Source organism: Strigops habroptila, chromosome 11 (genome assembly GCF_004027225.2).
Source record: "Strigops habroptila isolate Jane chromosome 11, bStrHab1.2.pri, whole genome shotgun sequence".
Lineage (NCBI taxonomy): Eukaryota > Metazoa > Chordata > Aves > Psittaciformes > Psittacidae > Strigops > Strigops habroptila.
Genome location: NC_046360.1, coordinates 35,892,823 through 35,908,310, shown reverse-complemented (window position 1 = coordinate 35,908,310; position 15,488 = coordinate 35,892,823). Strand labels below are relative to the sequence as shown.

General features: G+C 66.2%; 1 protein-coding gene across 5 annotated transcripts; it reads left to right on the top strand.

Moving 5' to 3' along the window:
• The first annotated feature begins 125 nt into the window (after positions 1-125).
• Positions 126-15,379, top strand: LOC115614892 (laminin subunit beta-1-like). 5 transcript variants are annotated; one of them, XM_030502368.1, is made up of 36 exons: positions 126-363; positions 558-1,473; positions 1,582-2,132; positions 2,518-2,693; positions 2,782-2,905; positions 3,004-3,077; positions 3,152-3,340; positions 3,419-3,482; positions 3,556-3,761; positions 3,843-3,963; positions 4,399-4,587; positions 4,676-4,855; positions 5,416-5,528; positions 5,608-5,687; positions 5,924-6,080; positions 6,199-6,351; positions 6,436-6,594; positions 6,674-6,795; positions 6,986-7,106; positions 7,765-7,951; positions 8,032-8,175; positions 8,957-9,188; positions 9,748-9,911; positions 10,017-10,241; positions 10,744-10,958; positions 11,042-11,138; positions 11,738-12,116; positions 12,188-12,372; positions 12,447-12,676; positions 12,800-13,003; positions 13,646-13,790; positions 13,876-14,083; positions 14,171-14,312; positions 14,537-14,713; positions 14,787-14,943; positions 15,086-15,379. In XM_030502368.1, exons 3-36 carry the CDS (start codon positions 1,688-1,690, stop codon positions 15,217-15,219), a joined length of 5,898 nt encoding a protein of 1,965 aa, XP_030358228.1. In that variant the 5' UTR covers positions 126-363; positions 558-1,473; positions 1,582-1,687; the 3' UTR covers positions 15,220-15,379. The 5 variants fall into 5 exon arrangements, with proteins under 5 accessions (XP_030358228.1, XP_030358229.1, XP_030358230.1 ...); XM_030502369.1 differs by lacking the exon at positions 126-363 and having other exon boundaries at positions 510-734; positions 1,329-1,473; XM_030502370.1 differs by lacking the exon at positions 126-363 and having other exon boundaries at positions 510-1,473; positions 2,083-2,132.
• Positions 15,380-15,488: the final 109 nt, after the last annotated feature.

Genomic DNA, 15,488 nt, shown 5'->3' with positions numbered 1-15,488 from the left:
TCGCTGGGCACGGTCCTTCCTCCAGGTTTCCCAGTGCCTGCAGAGAGCAGGGCTGGGGGGAGCTGCCCGGGCTCTCCCACAGCTCCCCTTGTCCCCCCACTGGTGGGGGGGGCACCGGTTTTGGCACCCCCATGGCCAGCAGCCAGGGGAGCTGCAGCTTTGCCTGCCCGTGACCTTGCTGGCTGGTGGGCAGCCAGAGCGCAGCCTTGGCGTGGGGAACACGCAGCTCCTCTTCCTTCCTTCGGCCTCGGCTGAGAAAAGGCACCATCCCTGTGTGACAGCGAGGTCTCCGTCCAGCCCAGCCCCGGTACAGGGCCGTGCTCCCCGGTCTAAAGGATCCCGTGGAGCGCTGATCAGCACAGGGTGAGTGTGGCTTGGGGCATGGTGGTACCCACGGTGCCAGCAGGGAGCAGGATCCATCCTGGGGCTCCACTTGCCTGGGCACGGCAGCCCTGCAGGGATGCTGAGCTGGCTCCTGGCCAGCCAAGGCACAGGCCACCGCCGTGCCACCGGCTGGTACCTGGCCTGTGCCTCACCTTGGCTGAGGCTCGGTGCAGGCAGGTCCCTCCCTCGCCTGGCACGGCATCGGAGGAGGAGACAGGCACCGGCCGCCCTCCTCCAGGAACAGCAGCGAGCCCGGCCGGGGCCAGCGGGGCCGAGCTGGTCACCTCCAACCTGCACAGCACAACTGGGCCACCACGACTTACCCGGCACCACGGGCCCCATGGGCACAGGTAGGAGCCGGTGGGGGGCCCTGTGTGCCACGGGCTGTGCCGTGCCCCGGGACACAGGGTGGGTGCCAGCCCCGGGAGCACAAGGAAGGGTCCTATGGGAGGAACAGGCTGGGTTCTCCCGCGCCAGCACTGCCCGTCCCGGGGCTGGCGGTGCCGGACTTTGCCCGGCGGGGAGGGAGCGGGCCCGTAGGGAGGGACATTCCCAGTTGGCAGCACCGTGCCCGGGCGAGCTCCCGTTGTGGCTCCACCCCGCAGCCAACCCGCTCTGGTGCCTCCACCATGGCCCATCTCCAGGTGGGACAGAACACGCTGCCGCGGGCCCCGGCACAGCTCCATGGGCCGGTTCCCGGCGCCCATCCCGCCATGCGAGCCGCAGCAGGCGCGTTCCTGCCGCGCTGTGCCGGGAGCCCCGGGAACGCGGCGCCGTCGGCTCCCCCAGCACACGAGGCGCCCCATTGTTCACCATTGGGGCCCGCCGTGGTGCCCGGGGCGTGCCGGGGCTGCCGACGCCTGGCCGGGCGGGCAGCGGGGGCCTCCAGGCAGAAGGAATCGGCAGTGACATTCCCGTAGCCTGGAGACCGCCGTCCCTTTCAGCGGGCAGCCCATTTGAATAAGAATCACCGTGCACACGGGGAAGGGGGGCCCGCCGGACGCGCCATCCCATCATCGCCACCGCTCGTCCCTGCCTGCCCAGCCCTTGCCCCTGGCCTTGGCCTCGCCGCACGCCGCAGGACAACAGGTACCGGGGGGGGGTTCATGGGGCTCAGGGACCCCCTCCACCACCACACCAAGCCCCCCAGCCCCGGGCTGGCTCCCGCATGGGGACAGGAAAGATGTGTTTGGGCAGCCAGGCTTTGATCCAGCGGCTGGGAGCGGGCGGCACCGGCGGAGGAGGAAGCACAAAAGGCAGCTCCAGCCTAAATGCAATAGCGGGACCCCGGCCAGCGGCGGGGATGCTGCTGCCCGACCGGCTCCGGTGCTCCTGGCGCCCATCCCGGGCTGGCCCCGGCCCGTCGCGGGGACCCCCCAGGGACAACAGTGACACTGGGAGGGATGGATCCGCCCCGAGCAGGGCAGGATGGGGCACAGCACAGCTCGTGTGGGGCCTGGGAGTGCGGGAACGGCAGTGTGCCCTGGTCTGTGTGCAGGGATGGGGCATGGCCATGGGGGTGGGCACCCCGTGCCACCCTGGGGGACGTTGGGACCCAACTTCCCCACCTGATCCCGCTTCCCAGTGCTGTCCCCCGGGTATGTGGCCATGCTGGAGCTGGGAGAAGCCAGGCACCAGTTCCCTGCACCCCATTGCCATCCCCTGTACCCCACTGCAGTGTCTCCGTGTCCCCCCTAGGCAGAGCCTGCGGCTGCCCATGGACCTCCTGGCACTCACTCTCCTCCTGGGTAAGCACTAAGCACGGCTGAGCACCCCGTGTACCCCGGTGTGGTGGCACAGGGACCCCAGCCCGGGCAGTGGAGTCAGTGGTGACGCTCCCTGGCCCTGACGGCCCCAAATCCCATTGGGAATCTGAGCCCTGGTGGGATTAGTGAGCGCCTGACCCGGCTGCCGACTGCCTCCGGCACCGCTCGGCATCCCAGGGCCGCCTGGCCGCCGGTCACGAGGCCCCGGCGCTGCTGCCAGCACCTTTCCGGATCATGGAGCTTCGTGCTGCATCAGTGGGTCAGGATGCGGGGCCGGGCCAGGATGGGGCAGCCGGGGGTGGGGGAGTGCAGGGCAGCACTGGGGTGCCCAAACAGGGGGTACCCCATGTCCTTGTGCTCTCTGCAGCGGGGATACCATCAGTGTGGGGCCAGCAGGAGCCTGACCCCAGCCATGGATGTGCCCGCGGGAGCTGCTACCCGGCCACCGGGAACCTGCTGGTGGGGCGAGCCCCACGCCTGAGCGCCACCTCCACGTGCGGGCTGCACGGGCCGCAGGAGTACTGCATCGTCAGCCACCTCCAGGTGAGACCAACAGCCCCGCATGGCCCCAGCACGGCTTCGGCATGGCCGGGACCAGTGAATCCGCCCAACGGTGCTGCTCCCGCTGCAGGACTCGGAGAAATGCTTCACCTGCGACTCGCGGGACCCGTCCCTGCCCCAGAGCCACCGCATCGAGAACGTCATCTACCTGAGCGGCCCCCGCGCGCGGCGGACGTGGTGGCAGGCCGAGAACGGTGAGGCCGCGTTGGCAGCGGGTTGTACCTATGTGTGCTATGCCTCGGGGCTGCGTGGCCACAGCACCCGTGGCCATTCACCCCTGTGGCATCCCCAGGCGTGGAGCACGTCAGCATCCAGCTGGACCTGGAGGCCGAGTTCCACTTCACACACCTCATCATGAAGTTTAAGGTGGGTCCTGGCATGTGGGTACCGGGGATGGGGTGGGATGGGATGGACCCAGGTCCATGCTGGGTGTCCCGCAGACGTTCCGGCCCGCGGCCATGCTGGTGGAGCGCTCGGCTGACTTCGGGCGCAGCTGGAAGGTCTATCGGTACTTCGCCTACAACTGCTCCAAGCTCTTCCCCGGCATTCCCGACCAGCCCTCGGGGCTGGTGGACGAGGTGCTGTGCGACCAGCGCTACTCCGAGATCGAGCCCTCCAGCCATGGGGAGGTGTGTGCATGCAGAGGGGGTCTGTGGGGTGCTGGGTGTCTATGGGGTCTGGGATCATCCACCCCTTCCTCCTCGCAGGTCATCTTCAAGGTGCTGGACCCCTCCATCCCGGTGGCGGATCCCTACAGCCCGGACATCCAGGGTGCGTTGCCAAGGGGTGCCAGGGTGGGTGGGTGCCGGGGTGGGTGCTGATGGTGCCACCGATCCCCCCCCAGACCTGCTGCGCGTCACCAACCTGCGGGTGAACCTCACCAAGCTGCACACGCTGGGGGACAACCTGCTGGACACGCGGCGCGAGGTGCTGCACAAGTACTACTACGCCGTGGATGAGCTGGTGCTGCGCGGGAGCTGCTTCTGCCACGGACACGCTGCCCAGTGCGCGCCGGCACCCGGAGCCCCGGCGGCCGCCGTGCCCAGCATGGTGAGGTGCACACAGCACCGGCACAGCGTGCTGCCCCATAGGACGCAGTGGCCGTGCTGAGGTGGGTGCTCTCCCCAATAGGTCCATGGGCGCTGCGTCTGCGAGCACCACACGCAGGGGCTGAACTGTGAGCGCTGCGAGGACTTCTACCACGACCTGCCCTGGCGCCCGGCCGAGGGCTCCAGCACCAACGCCTGCCGCCGTGAGTGCACCGTGCCGGCACCGTGCTGTGCCCAGGGGCTCGGGGTCTTATGCACTGGGTTGGGGCAATGGGGTCCTGCATGTTGTGTGTGGAGGGTTCAGCATACCAGGGGCCATAGCTTGGGGCTGAGGATAGAGGGTCCTGTGTGTGATGCTTTGGGGCTGGGGGTGCTCCTGCATGTTGTGCGTGAGGTTTTTGGGGTCCTGCATGTTGTGTGTGGAGGGTGCAGCATTCTGGGGGCCATAGCATAGGGCTGGGAGTTGAGTGTCCCATGTGCGATGCTTTGGGGCTGGGGTTTGGGTTTTTGGGGTGCATCCTGTGGGATGTGGGGTTGGGGGTTCTGCAGGCTGTGGTTTGAGGGGTTGGGGTGAGGAGCTGCATCCCCAGGGTTGGGGTTTGGGTGCCACATGCCGTGCTACAGTCCTGTCCCCGCAGGCTGCGACTGCAACGAGCACTCGCAGCGCTGCCACTTCGACATGGCCGTCTTCCTGGCCACCGGCAACACCAGCGGGGCCGTGTGTGACGGCTGCCAGCACAACACCATGGGCCGCCGCTGCCACCTCTGCAAGCCCTTCTACTACCGGCACCCGCGCGCCGACATCCGCGCCCCCACCGCCTGCGCCCGTGAGTGCCGTGGGACAACGGGCCCATAGACCCCGGTGTCACCAGCCCTGCTGCCACAGCTCCCCATGGTCTCTTTCTCTCCCCGCAGCCTGTGACTGTGACCCGGCGGGCTCGCTGGACGGAGGGGCCTGTGACGGGCACACGGACGTGGCGCTGGGCATGATCGCAGGGCAGTGCCGCTGCAAGGAGAACGTGGCCGGTCCCCGCTGCGACCGCTGCCGGCACGGTGCCTATGGGCTCAGCCACGGAGACCCGCAGGGATGCCAGCGTGAGCGGGGACACGGATGGGCAGTGGAGCATGAGGGGTGGAGGATGTGGGATGGAGCAATGACTGAGGGATGGGGATGGAGGGGTATGGGATGGAGGGGTGGTGATGGAGTGATAGACTGTTATGGGGTGGAGGGATGTGGGATGGAGATACACAGATATGGGATTGAGGGGTGGTGACGGAGGGATGAGAATGGAGAGTTGGGGATGGAGGGATGATAGAGGGTTGGCAATTAAGGGATGGAGACAAAGGGATATGGGATGGAGGGATGGTGATGGAGGGATGAGGATGGAGGGATGGAGACAGAGGCATGTGGGATGAAGGCATATGAGATGGAGGGATGTGGGATGGAAGGATGAGGGATGAGGATGGAGGATGAAGGGATGGAGATTGAGGGATGGAGACTGAGTGATGTGGGATGGTGGGATGGGGACAATGAGATGGGGATGGAGGGGTGAGGGATGGAAAGACATGGGATGGGGAGGGAGGGACATGAAGCCCATGGGCTGCTGTCTTACATGGCAGTCCCTCACATATGGGTGCGTACGTGTGTGGGGCAGCGTGCAGGTGTGACCCACGGGGCACGGTGGCCGGCAGCTCCCCCTGCGACCCCATCAGCGGGGACTGCTACTGCAAACGCTTCGTGGCCGGGCGCTCCTGCAGCCAGTGCGTGGTGAGTGCCACAGCCCGCCCCACACCTGCCCCATAGCCTGCCCCACGCCTGCCCCACATCATCCCCCCTCTCACTGCAGCCTGAGTTCTGGGGCCTGAGCTACGACGTGGGGGGCTGCCGGCCCTGCGACTGCGACTTCGGGGGAGCCTACAGCAACCGGTGGGGCGCGGCGATGGGGACAGGGCTGGGGGTCAAGTATGGGGAGAGGGAGGGATGGAGACATCGTTGCAGGGATGGGGATAGGGATAGGAGGATAAAGGGGACTGAGATGTTGGGATGGAGGGAAGGATACTCATCCCCAGAGATGGAGGGATGGGGTCAGGGGTGGAAGGAGGGATGGGTGAAGACCGAGCTAGATAAAAGGACAGACAGAGGGACAGGACGGTCACCCCCAGGTGCTCCATGGAGGACGGGGCTTGTCCCTGCCGTCCCCATCTCATGGGGCGTCAGTGCGACCAGGTACAGCCCGGCTTCTTCTGCGCCCCCCTTGACTACTACACCTACGAGGCCGAGCAGGCCATTGGGCACAGCCACGGCCATGGCCAGCTCCCGGTGAGTATCCTGGGGGGGGGGTCCCTGTACCCCCAACCTGGGATGTGCATCCCTGTCACCATGCTCCATGCATGGCTGTCCCCATCCTCATCCACCCATCCCGGCTCTGTCCCTGCAGGGTGCCATCCGCACGGAGGTGCCCCAGGACTGCCTGGAATACGACCCTGCGGAGCCGGGGGCACGAAAGGGCCGCCCGCGGCACCAACGCAGCCCCCCCCGGACCCCCCATCCCCGCAGCGCCCCGCGCCGCGGCCGCCAGCAGCCCCCCAAGGTGAGCCCCATGGGTGGTGGGATGTGGGGCACGGAGGGGCGGCCGGTGGGCAGCGGGGCCGAGCTGTGCCCGTGCTCTGCACAGCCGGACGTGGAGGAGGTGGTGCGGGACGGCGCCGGGCGCATGGTGACCTGGACGGGCTCCGGGTTCGCCCGGGTGCGGGATGGAGCTGGGCTGACCTTCCGCGTGGACAACGTGCCCTACCCCATGGACTACGAGCTGCTGGTGCGCTACGAGCCGGAGGTGAGTGCAGCCGTGGGCACGGGGTGTATGGCACGGCACGGCACGGCACGGCTCTGATGGTGCCTCCCTGTCGCTGCAGTCAGCAGAGGACTGGGAGGCCGTGGTCAGCGTCAGCTCCCAAGTGCTGCCCACCAGCCCTCGCTGCGGGAACCTGCTGCCCTCCGAGCAGATGTACCGCGAGAGCCTGCCCCATAGCCAGAGGTGAGGACGGGATGGGGTGGGGATGGCGACAAGGACAGCACTGTCATATCCCAGAACTGAGGATGAGGATGAGCCACATCCTGCCACACAAGTGAGGAGGGATGGGGACAGGGACAAGGAAGGTGGTTGGGTGCTGCTGCTGTCCCCATGGCTCTGTCGTGCCCTTGCCCCAGCGCCTGCCCCTGCACAGGTACGTGTTGCTGTCCCGGCCCTTCTGCTTCGAGCCCAGCACCCCCTATGAGGTGACCATGCGGCTTCAGCGGGCCGGTGTCACCCAGCGCCACCCCAGCGCCTTCATCCTCATCGACTCGGTGAGGGGGGTCCTGCTGTGCCCCCGCCTGGGGCTTGGCAGGGGGGGAGTGAGGGGCAGGGATGGGGGATGATGGGCTGGAGTGGGCAGTGACCCCTGTCTCGTGTACATGGAATGAGGATGGGGGTGGAATGGGATGGAATGGAAATGGGGAAGGGGAAGGGAAATGGGCTGGGAATGAGATGGGATGTGATGGGGATGGGTATGGGAATGGGGTTGGGAATAGGGATGGGATGTAGAAGGGGATGGAGATGGGATGGGGAAGGGGAATGCAGATGGGGATGGGATGGAAATGGGGATGGGAATAGGGTTGGGAATAGGGATGGGATGTAGAAGGGGATGGAGATGGGATGGGGAAGGGGAATGCAGATGGGAATGGGATGGAAATGGGGATGGGATATCAATGAGTCTGGGCATCTTGATGGGATTGGGGTTGGCCTTAGGGATGTCAGTGGGGATAAGGAAGCCTGTGGGATGGCAATTTGTGTGGGAGCATCAATGAGGCTGGGGGTGCTGGTGGGGTTGGGGGTGTCATGGAGCTGGTGCTGTTGATGGGGCTGGGGCAGTCGAGCCCCCCTGGGAGCAGGGGCCGGGTCCCCCATCGGGGTGTCCCTGCGCCCCCCATCCCACCTCCTGTCCCCTCCCGCTGCCCGGCGCAGCTGGTGCTGCTGCCGCGGGTGTCGGAGCTGCCGGGGCTGCACGGGGCCGAGGCGGCGCCGCGGCTGGAGGAGCTGGAGCGGTACCGGTGCCTGGAGGCGTTCCGCATGGCCCCGCCGCCCGCCCTGGCGCAGGCCTGCGCCCGCCTGGTCTGCAGCGTGTCTGCCCTGATGCACGGCGGGGCCCTGCGTGAGTGCGGGGCCACGGGGGGCTCGGGGGGCGGGCAGGGGCAGGGCAGCCCCAGCCTCACGCTGTGCCATTGCCCGCAGCCTGCCAGTGCGACCCGCAGGGCTCCCGCAGCAGCGAGTGCCAGCCCCAGGGCGGGCAGTGCCAGTGCAAGCCCCACGTCCTCGGCCGGCGCTGTGACCGCTGCTCCCCGGGCAGCTACGGCTTCGGGCCGCTGGGCTGCAGCCGTGAGTAGCAGGGTCTGTGCTGACAGGCAGCCCTGAACCTCCTCTGTCTGCCTGTGCAGCCGGCAGAGCCCTGTCTGCACAGTCACTTGTCTGTCCATCCATCCGTCCATCCATCCGTCCATCCATCCCTCCTTCCATCCATCCCTCCTTCCTTCCATCCATCCATCCATCCATCCATCCATCCATCCATCCATCCATCCTTCCTTCCTTCCATCCATCCATCCATCCATCCTTCCATCCATCCTTCCTTCCTTCCATCCATCCATCCTTCCATCCATCCGTCCATCCATCCATCCATCCATCCATCCATCCATCCATCCATCCTTCCTTCCTTCCATCCATCCATCCACCCATCCATCCATCCATCCATCCTTCCATCCATCCATCCATCCTTCCTTCCTTCCATCCATCCATCCTTCCATCCATCCTTCCATCCATCCATCCATCCATCCATCCATCCATCCATCCATCCATCCATCCGTCCATCCATCCATCCATCCATCCATCCCTCCTTCCATCCATCCATCCTTCCTTCCATCCATCCATCCTTCCTTCCATCCATCCATCCTTCTATCCGTCCATCCATCCATCCATCCATCCATCCATCCTGCACTCACTCTGCTGTCCATCCACCCATCCATCTGCCACCCCTGTGTCCCCATGAGCCCTCCTGTTCTGCAGCCCATGGCTGGGCATGCCCTGGGTGCTGGCCCGCTGTGTGTGTGTCTGTCTGTCCCTGTGTCCCTGCACCATGTGCTGACCCGGCCACACCGTCCCACAGCCTGCGCCTGCTCCGCGGAGGGCTCGGTGTCCCGGCTGTGCGATGCGGTGAGCGGGCAGTGCCGGTGCCAGCCCGGCGCCGTGGGCCGGCGCTGTGACCAGTGCCAGCCCGGCCACTGGGGCTTCCCGTCCTGCCGGCCCTGCCAGTGTAACGGGCACGCCGAGGAGTGCGACCCGCGCACGGGCAGCTGCCTGCGCTGCCGCGACCACACCGCCGGCCGGCACTGCGAGAGGTGAGCGCAGGGGGCAGCGTGGCAGGGGGTGTGGGGTGCGACGGGATGAGATGGGATGGGGTAGATACAACTGGATGGAATAGGATGGGGTGGCATGTGGTGGGATGGGATGGATACAATGGGGTGGGATAGGATGGGATATGATGGGTGGGATGGGATGGATATAATGGGGTGGGATAACATGATATGATGGATGCAATGGGATGGGATAGGATGGGATATGATGGTATGGGATATGATGGATGGGATGAGATGGGATGGGACAGGATGGGATATGATGGTATGAGATATGGAAGTGATGGGATGGTTGGATGGGATAAGATGGGATGGATGAAATCAGAAGGGATGGATATGATGGGGTGTGATACGATGGGATATGATGGTATGGAATATCACGAATTGGATGAGAAGGATGAGATGAGATGAAATGGGATGAGATGGGATGGATATGGTGGGGTGGGATACAATGGGATATGATGGGGATGGATGAGATGGGATGGGATGGTGGGATGGGATATGGTGGATGGGATGGACCCCTGGTTACCCCTCATCCTCGCAGGTGCCAGGATGGTTACTATGGGGACCCAGTGCTGGGCTCGGGGCAGCAGTGCCGGCCCTGCCCCTGCCCCAGCTACCCTGGCACACGGCACTACCACGGGAGCGCCTGCCACGCTGACCAGGAGACCCACCACATCGTCTGCCTCTGCGCACCTGGATACGCCGGTGAGGGGCACAGCGGGACCCCCTTGGCACCGGGACTGCGGGACCCCAGCACCCACAGGCCCCATCCATCCATCCATCCATCCATCCATCCCTCCCTCCCCACAGGGCCCCGCTGCGACCGCTGCTCCCCGGGATACTTCGGAGCACCGGAGACGGAGGGAGGCGTGTGCCGGCCCTGCCAGTGCAACAACAACATTGACGCCAGCGACCCGGGCGCCTGTGACCCCCGCACCGGGCACTGCCTGCGCTGCCTGTACCACACCGCGGGGCCCCGCTGCACCCTCTGCCAGCCCGGATACTATGGCAATGCCCTGCAGCGCAGCTGCCGGCGTGAGCTGTGCCGGGCTTTGGGGATGGAGGGGAGGGCAGGGGGATGCAGGGGCTTGGGGTGAGGTTTGGGGCTGCATTGGGGTGAGGGCGACTGGGGTTGTGTGTGAGGTTTGGGTTGGGAAGGTTTTGGGGGTGTCTGGGGGTTTGGGACTGGTGGGGTTTAGAAAGACAAACACTATTTAAGCAACCCATAATTGCATAGAGTTGTTTAGGTTGGAAAAGACCTTTAAGATCATGGAGTCCAACCGTTAACCCAGCATTGCCAAGTGCACCACTAAACCATGTCCCTCAGTGCCACATCTACGCATCGTTTAGATACCTCCAGGGATGTAACTCCACCTCTTGGCGCTGCTGGGGGGATTTGGCATGGGACAGGGACCAGGGTGCAGGGTGTTGGGATTGGGGATGTTGGGGCTGTGCATGGGTTCAGGGCTGGGTGCCGGGGGCACCCCCTGGGTTGGGGGTACGGGCTGAGCCCCATGTAGCTGCCCATCGCCTGCAGGCTGCGGCTGTGACCCGCGGGGAACCCTGGATTCGCACTGCACCGCCGGCTCCTGCGCCTGTGACCGCGGCACCGGCGCCTGCGCCTGCCGGCCCAACGTGGTGGGCAAGAGCTGCGACCGCTGCGCACCCCACTTCTGGAGCCTGGGGGGGCCAGGGGGCTGCGAGCCCTGTGGATGCCACCCCACGCACTCCCTGCACCCTGCCTGCGATGCGGTGAGACCCCCGGCACCCTGCGCGGCTCCGCTGCCCTCCCGGTGCCCGGCGAGCTGCCCGGCTGAGCACAGCACTCGCTGCAGGTGACGGGGCAGTGCCAGTGCCGGCCCGGCTTCGGCGGCCGCGTCTGCTCCCAGTGCCAGGAGCATCACTGGGGAGACCCCGAGCAGGAGTGCCGAGGTGAGACACGTCCCATGGGGCACATGGGGTGGGGGGGATGCTGAGTGTGTGGTGGGGTTCTAGGGACATGGGGGACACTGGGGCCATGGTGGGATGCTGGGGATACGGTGGGACAGAGGGGGCTCAGGAGATCCTGGGGACATGGTGAGAGCAGGAGGACATAGTGGGACCCTTTGGATAGGGGGACCCTGGAGGTGTAGTGTGATGCTGGGGACTCGGTGGGACCCTGAGACACAGTGGAATGCTGGGGACATGCTGGGACCTTGGGGACATGGAGGACTCGGGGGACCCTGAGTACACGGTGGGACTGAAGAGACACAGGAGGCCCTGGGGACATGAAGGGACCCTTTGGACATGGAGGGACCCTTTGGACATGGAGGACCCTGGAGCTGTAGTGGGATGCTGGGAACATGGTGGGACCCTGGGGACACGGAGGACGTGGGATGCTGAGTACATAGTGGGATTGTGGGGACACAGGAGCCCCTGGGGACACGATGGGACCCTGGAGACACAGGGCATTATATTGGGATGCTGGGATCACTCTGGGGGACACGGTGGTCCCTGGGGTGACCAGGACACATCGCTGCCTGTCTCCACAGCCTGTGACTGCGAGCCGCTGGGTGCTGAGAGCCCGCAGTGCGAGCAGGCCAGCGGGCAGTGCCGGTGCCGGCCGGGCTTCGGTGGGCAGCGCTGCGACCGCTGCCAGCGCGGCTACCAGGAGGCATTCCCGCGCTGCTCACCCTGCCACCCCTGCTTCGGGCAGTGGGACCCGGCCCTGGGCCGCCTGTGGGACGGGCTGCGGCGCCTCGGGGCGCAGGCGCAGGCGCTGCGGGACGGGGGGTCCCTGTCCCCACTCAGCCCCCGCCGCCTGCGGGCGCTGCAGGAGGCGCTGGGGCGCGTGGAGCGGCTGCTGGGTGAGGGGGGCAGCGCCGGGGGACCCCTCCTCGACGCGCTGCCCGGGCGGCTGGATGGCACCAGGCAAGTGTGTGTGGTAAAGGCATCCCAATGTGGTCACCCAAAAGGCTTATCACCTCTCTCCCTGCTCCAAGGATGGAGCTGGATGACTTCTGGAAGCAGCTCCAAGACCTGGAGCAACATCTGGATGAGCTGGCGAAGGCAGATGTGCGGCACCACGACCGGATAGCTGTGCTGAGCCGTGAGCTGGGGGGTCTCAACCGAACCGCCTCCCACCTCCAAACCCTCCTCAGCACCGTGGCGGCGGCCGGATTCAGTGGTAAGAGCATCCGGCGAGGACTGGGGGGGTTCGGTGGCACCCACCCAGCCGAACCCTGACCCCGGCACCCGCAGAGTCCTACCGCAGCATTCTGGCATCAGCGGAGGGCTCGCGGCTGGCGGAGGTGGTGGCCAATGGCACTGCTGGTGAGGTGGCCGGGGCACAGGCGGCGCGGCGGGCGGCAGAGCGGGCGCTGCGGCAGCGGGGAGACGCGTTCCGCCGGGGCACCGCCGCGGCACGCAAATCCCTGCGTGAGGCACAGAAACGGGTGATGGGGCTCAGCGCTGCCGGCGTCAATGAGAAGGTGAGAGTGGGACCCGTGGGGGCACCAATAAGTGAATGGGTGGTATCACTGTGCCGGGGTGGCACAGGGGTCTCCCCTGTGTGGTGTGTTGAGCCACCATCTCCACCGCTGGCATCGCCATAGATCTGTGGAGCACCCGGGCACCGGAGCTGCAAGCAAGCGCCTTGTGGAGGAGCCTTGTGCCGGGATGATGCAGGGATGCGGCATTGCGGTGGCACAGGGTGCATGGGGGCACTGCCTGTCTCGGCTCGAGCCCTGAGCAGTGCCCGTAATGCATCCCAGCAGCTGGAGGTGGCCCTGGGGCAGCTGGGTGTCGTGGCACAGAAGGTAGGGGTGGTGGCTCCATGGTACTTTTTGGGGTCCGTTTGTTATTCCCTTTGCATGTTCTGCTTGTGCCTTTCCATGCCACTTTGCATGTCCCCTTGTACATCCTGCTTGCCCATGTCCTCAGGCATGTCTTAGACATAGGATCCCAGACTGGTTTGGGTTGAAGGGACCTTAAAGCTCCTCCAGCTCCAACCCCTGCCATAGGCAGGGACACCTTCCACTAGAGCAGGTTGCTCCAAGCCCCTGTGTCCAACCTGGCCTTGAACGCTGCCAGGGATGGGGCAGCCACAGCTTCTCTGGGCACCCTGTGCCAGCGCCTCAGCACCCTCACAGGGAAGAGCTTCTGCCTCAGAGCTCATCTCAATCTCTGCTCTGGCAGGTTAAAGCCATTCCCCTTGTCCTGTCCCTACAGGCCCTTGTAAAACGTCCCTTTGCAGATCCTCCTTATGCCACTTGTGTGCTCCCTTGGGCCATTACTGCACTTCTTTCCATGCCTCCTTGTTCCCTGTTGCACACCCCTCGTGTCCCCTTCCATACCCACCGTACGCCTTTGCCCACCCCATTACACCCCCTTGCATGCCCCCATGTTGTCCCCATGCATGTCCCCTGGCACCCCCTGCCCACCCTGCCCATGTCCCGCAGACGCAGGAGGTGCAGGAGCTGGCGCGGGGCGCACGGAGCCGGGCAGAGGAGGCACTGGGGCGCTCACAGGCCGCCCGCAGCCGCGCAGAGAAGGCGACAGCCCAGCTGAGGGACTTCATCCACAGAATCAAGGCCTTCCTGGCAGGTAGAACCAGCACTGGGTGGGCTCATGGGCACAATGAGGCTCAATGCACCCACCCTGAGCCCACCCTATCCCTGTGTCCCCACAGAGGAGGGAGCTGACCCAGGCAGCATCGAGCTGGTGGCCCGGCAAGTGTTGAACATCTCCCTGCCCAGCAGCCCCGGCCGGATCCAGGAGCTGCTCCAAGAGATGCGGGAGAGCATCAGCCAGCTGGAAGGGGTGGACGTGGTGCTCAACAGCACGGCACAGGGGCTGGCTGTGGCACAGGGGCTGCTGGAGCAGGGACGGGATGCCAGGCAAGTGAGGGGGGATATGCTGGGGGGCGGGATGTGGGGGTCCATCCCCAGCACTGGCAAAGGCTGGAGCTGCCTGTGTCACTGCAGGGAGCGAGCGGAGGGTGTGAGGGATGAGCTGCTGGGGACACAGCGGGCGCTGGAGGTGGCACAGGCACAGGCGACGGCAGCGGGGAGTGCCCTGCGGAGCGCCAGGGATGCCATCCGGGTGGCTGAGAGCAGAGCCAAGGAGGTGAGGGGCACCGGGGCTGCTGGCGTGGGAGCAGGGACGGTGCTTGGGGCATGCTGGGTACAACGGGGTTGGTGCTGTGGGGACAGGGTGGGTGCCATGGGGAGCAATATTAATGCCGTGGGCACACCAAGGCTGGTGCCAGGAGGATGTGGATGGTGTGGGGTGGGTTTGCCAAGGCGGCGGGGCTGGTATCGCGGTCACAGCCGGTGCCGGTGCGTGCACAGGCGGAGCGCAGGCTGCAGGCGCTGGAGGGGAAGGAGTCACGGGCGCAGCGGCGGCTGCGGGAGCTGGGGCAGCGCGTCACCACGCTGCAGGAGCAGCACCAGGACACCCGCCGCATGGTGCAGCGAGCCAAGGACGGGGCGCAGCGTGTCACCGCCACTGCCGGGTTGCTCAGCCAGGTGGGGCCCGGCCCTGCCATGCGGTGTGGGGTGACAACCGGGGCTCAGCCTCACCGTGCCCGTGTGCCACCAGGACCTGGCGCAGGTGACGCAGCGCTACACTGTGCTGAAGAGCCGGGTGAGCGCGCTGGATGGGGTGGCCGGCAGCGCCCTGCAGCGTGTGACACGGCTGACGGCCGAGGCACGGGACCTCCTGGACAAGGCCAGCACCAGCAAGAGGAAGCTGGAAGGTGAGGAAGAGCGTGTGGTGGGGGCAGTGCCCAGCATCCTGGCCCCGCTCGGTGCCCACATCTCCCCTTGTCCCCTGGGGCTGGTTCCATGGTGACACGGGGGGGGGGGGGCTGCATCCTGACCGTGACCCCCATCCTGCAGAGCTGGAGCAGCACTTCGGGGCCAATGAGCGGGTGATGGCAGCGAAGGCGACGCGGCTGCAGGCGTTGGAGCAGCAGGTCTGGGGGCTGCTGGAGGAGATCCGGGAGAGAGCCAACGCTTACGCCACCTGCTAGGGACCGGCGGCGGGGCCGGGGCTGCGGGACGGGGGCACGGTTGAGGTGCAGCGCCCCCGGTTCCCGCAGCCCCGCGGTCCCGTCCCCTCCGCGGGTGCCTGTAGCGCGGCCGCGCCTGCGAATAAAGCCCTGAGCAGTGGCCGTGTCCGGTGCCTGACTCCTGCCCGCCTCCCGCCTGCTTCCCACCCGCTCCCGCGCTCCCCGCTCCGGCCGGGATCCGCCCCGCGCTTTCCGCGCAGCCCCGAGCGCTGCGCCCGCCGCCCAGCTCA

Coding starts and splice junctions, on each gene's coding strand:
- LOC115614892 (XM_030502366.1), top strand. CDS start 1,553: ATGGGGACAGGAAAGATGTGTTTGGGCAGCCAGGCTTTGATCCAGCGG. Junction 3,078..3,151: donor ACCTCATCATGAAGTTTAAG/GTGGGTCCTGGC, acceptor GGTGTCCCGCAG/ACGTTCCGGCCCGCGGCCAT. Junction 12,117..12,187: donor GGGCGGCTGGATGGCACCAG/GCAAGTGTGTGT, acceptor CCCTGCTCCAAG/GATGGAGCTGGATGACTTCT.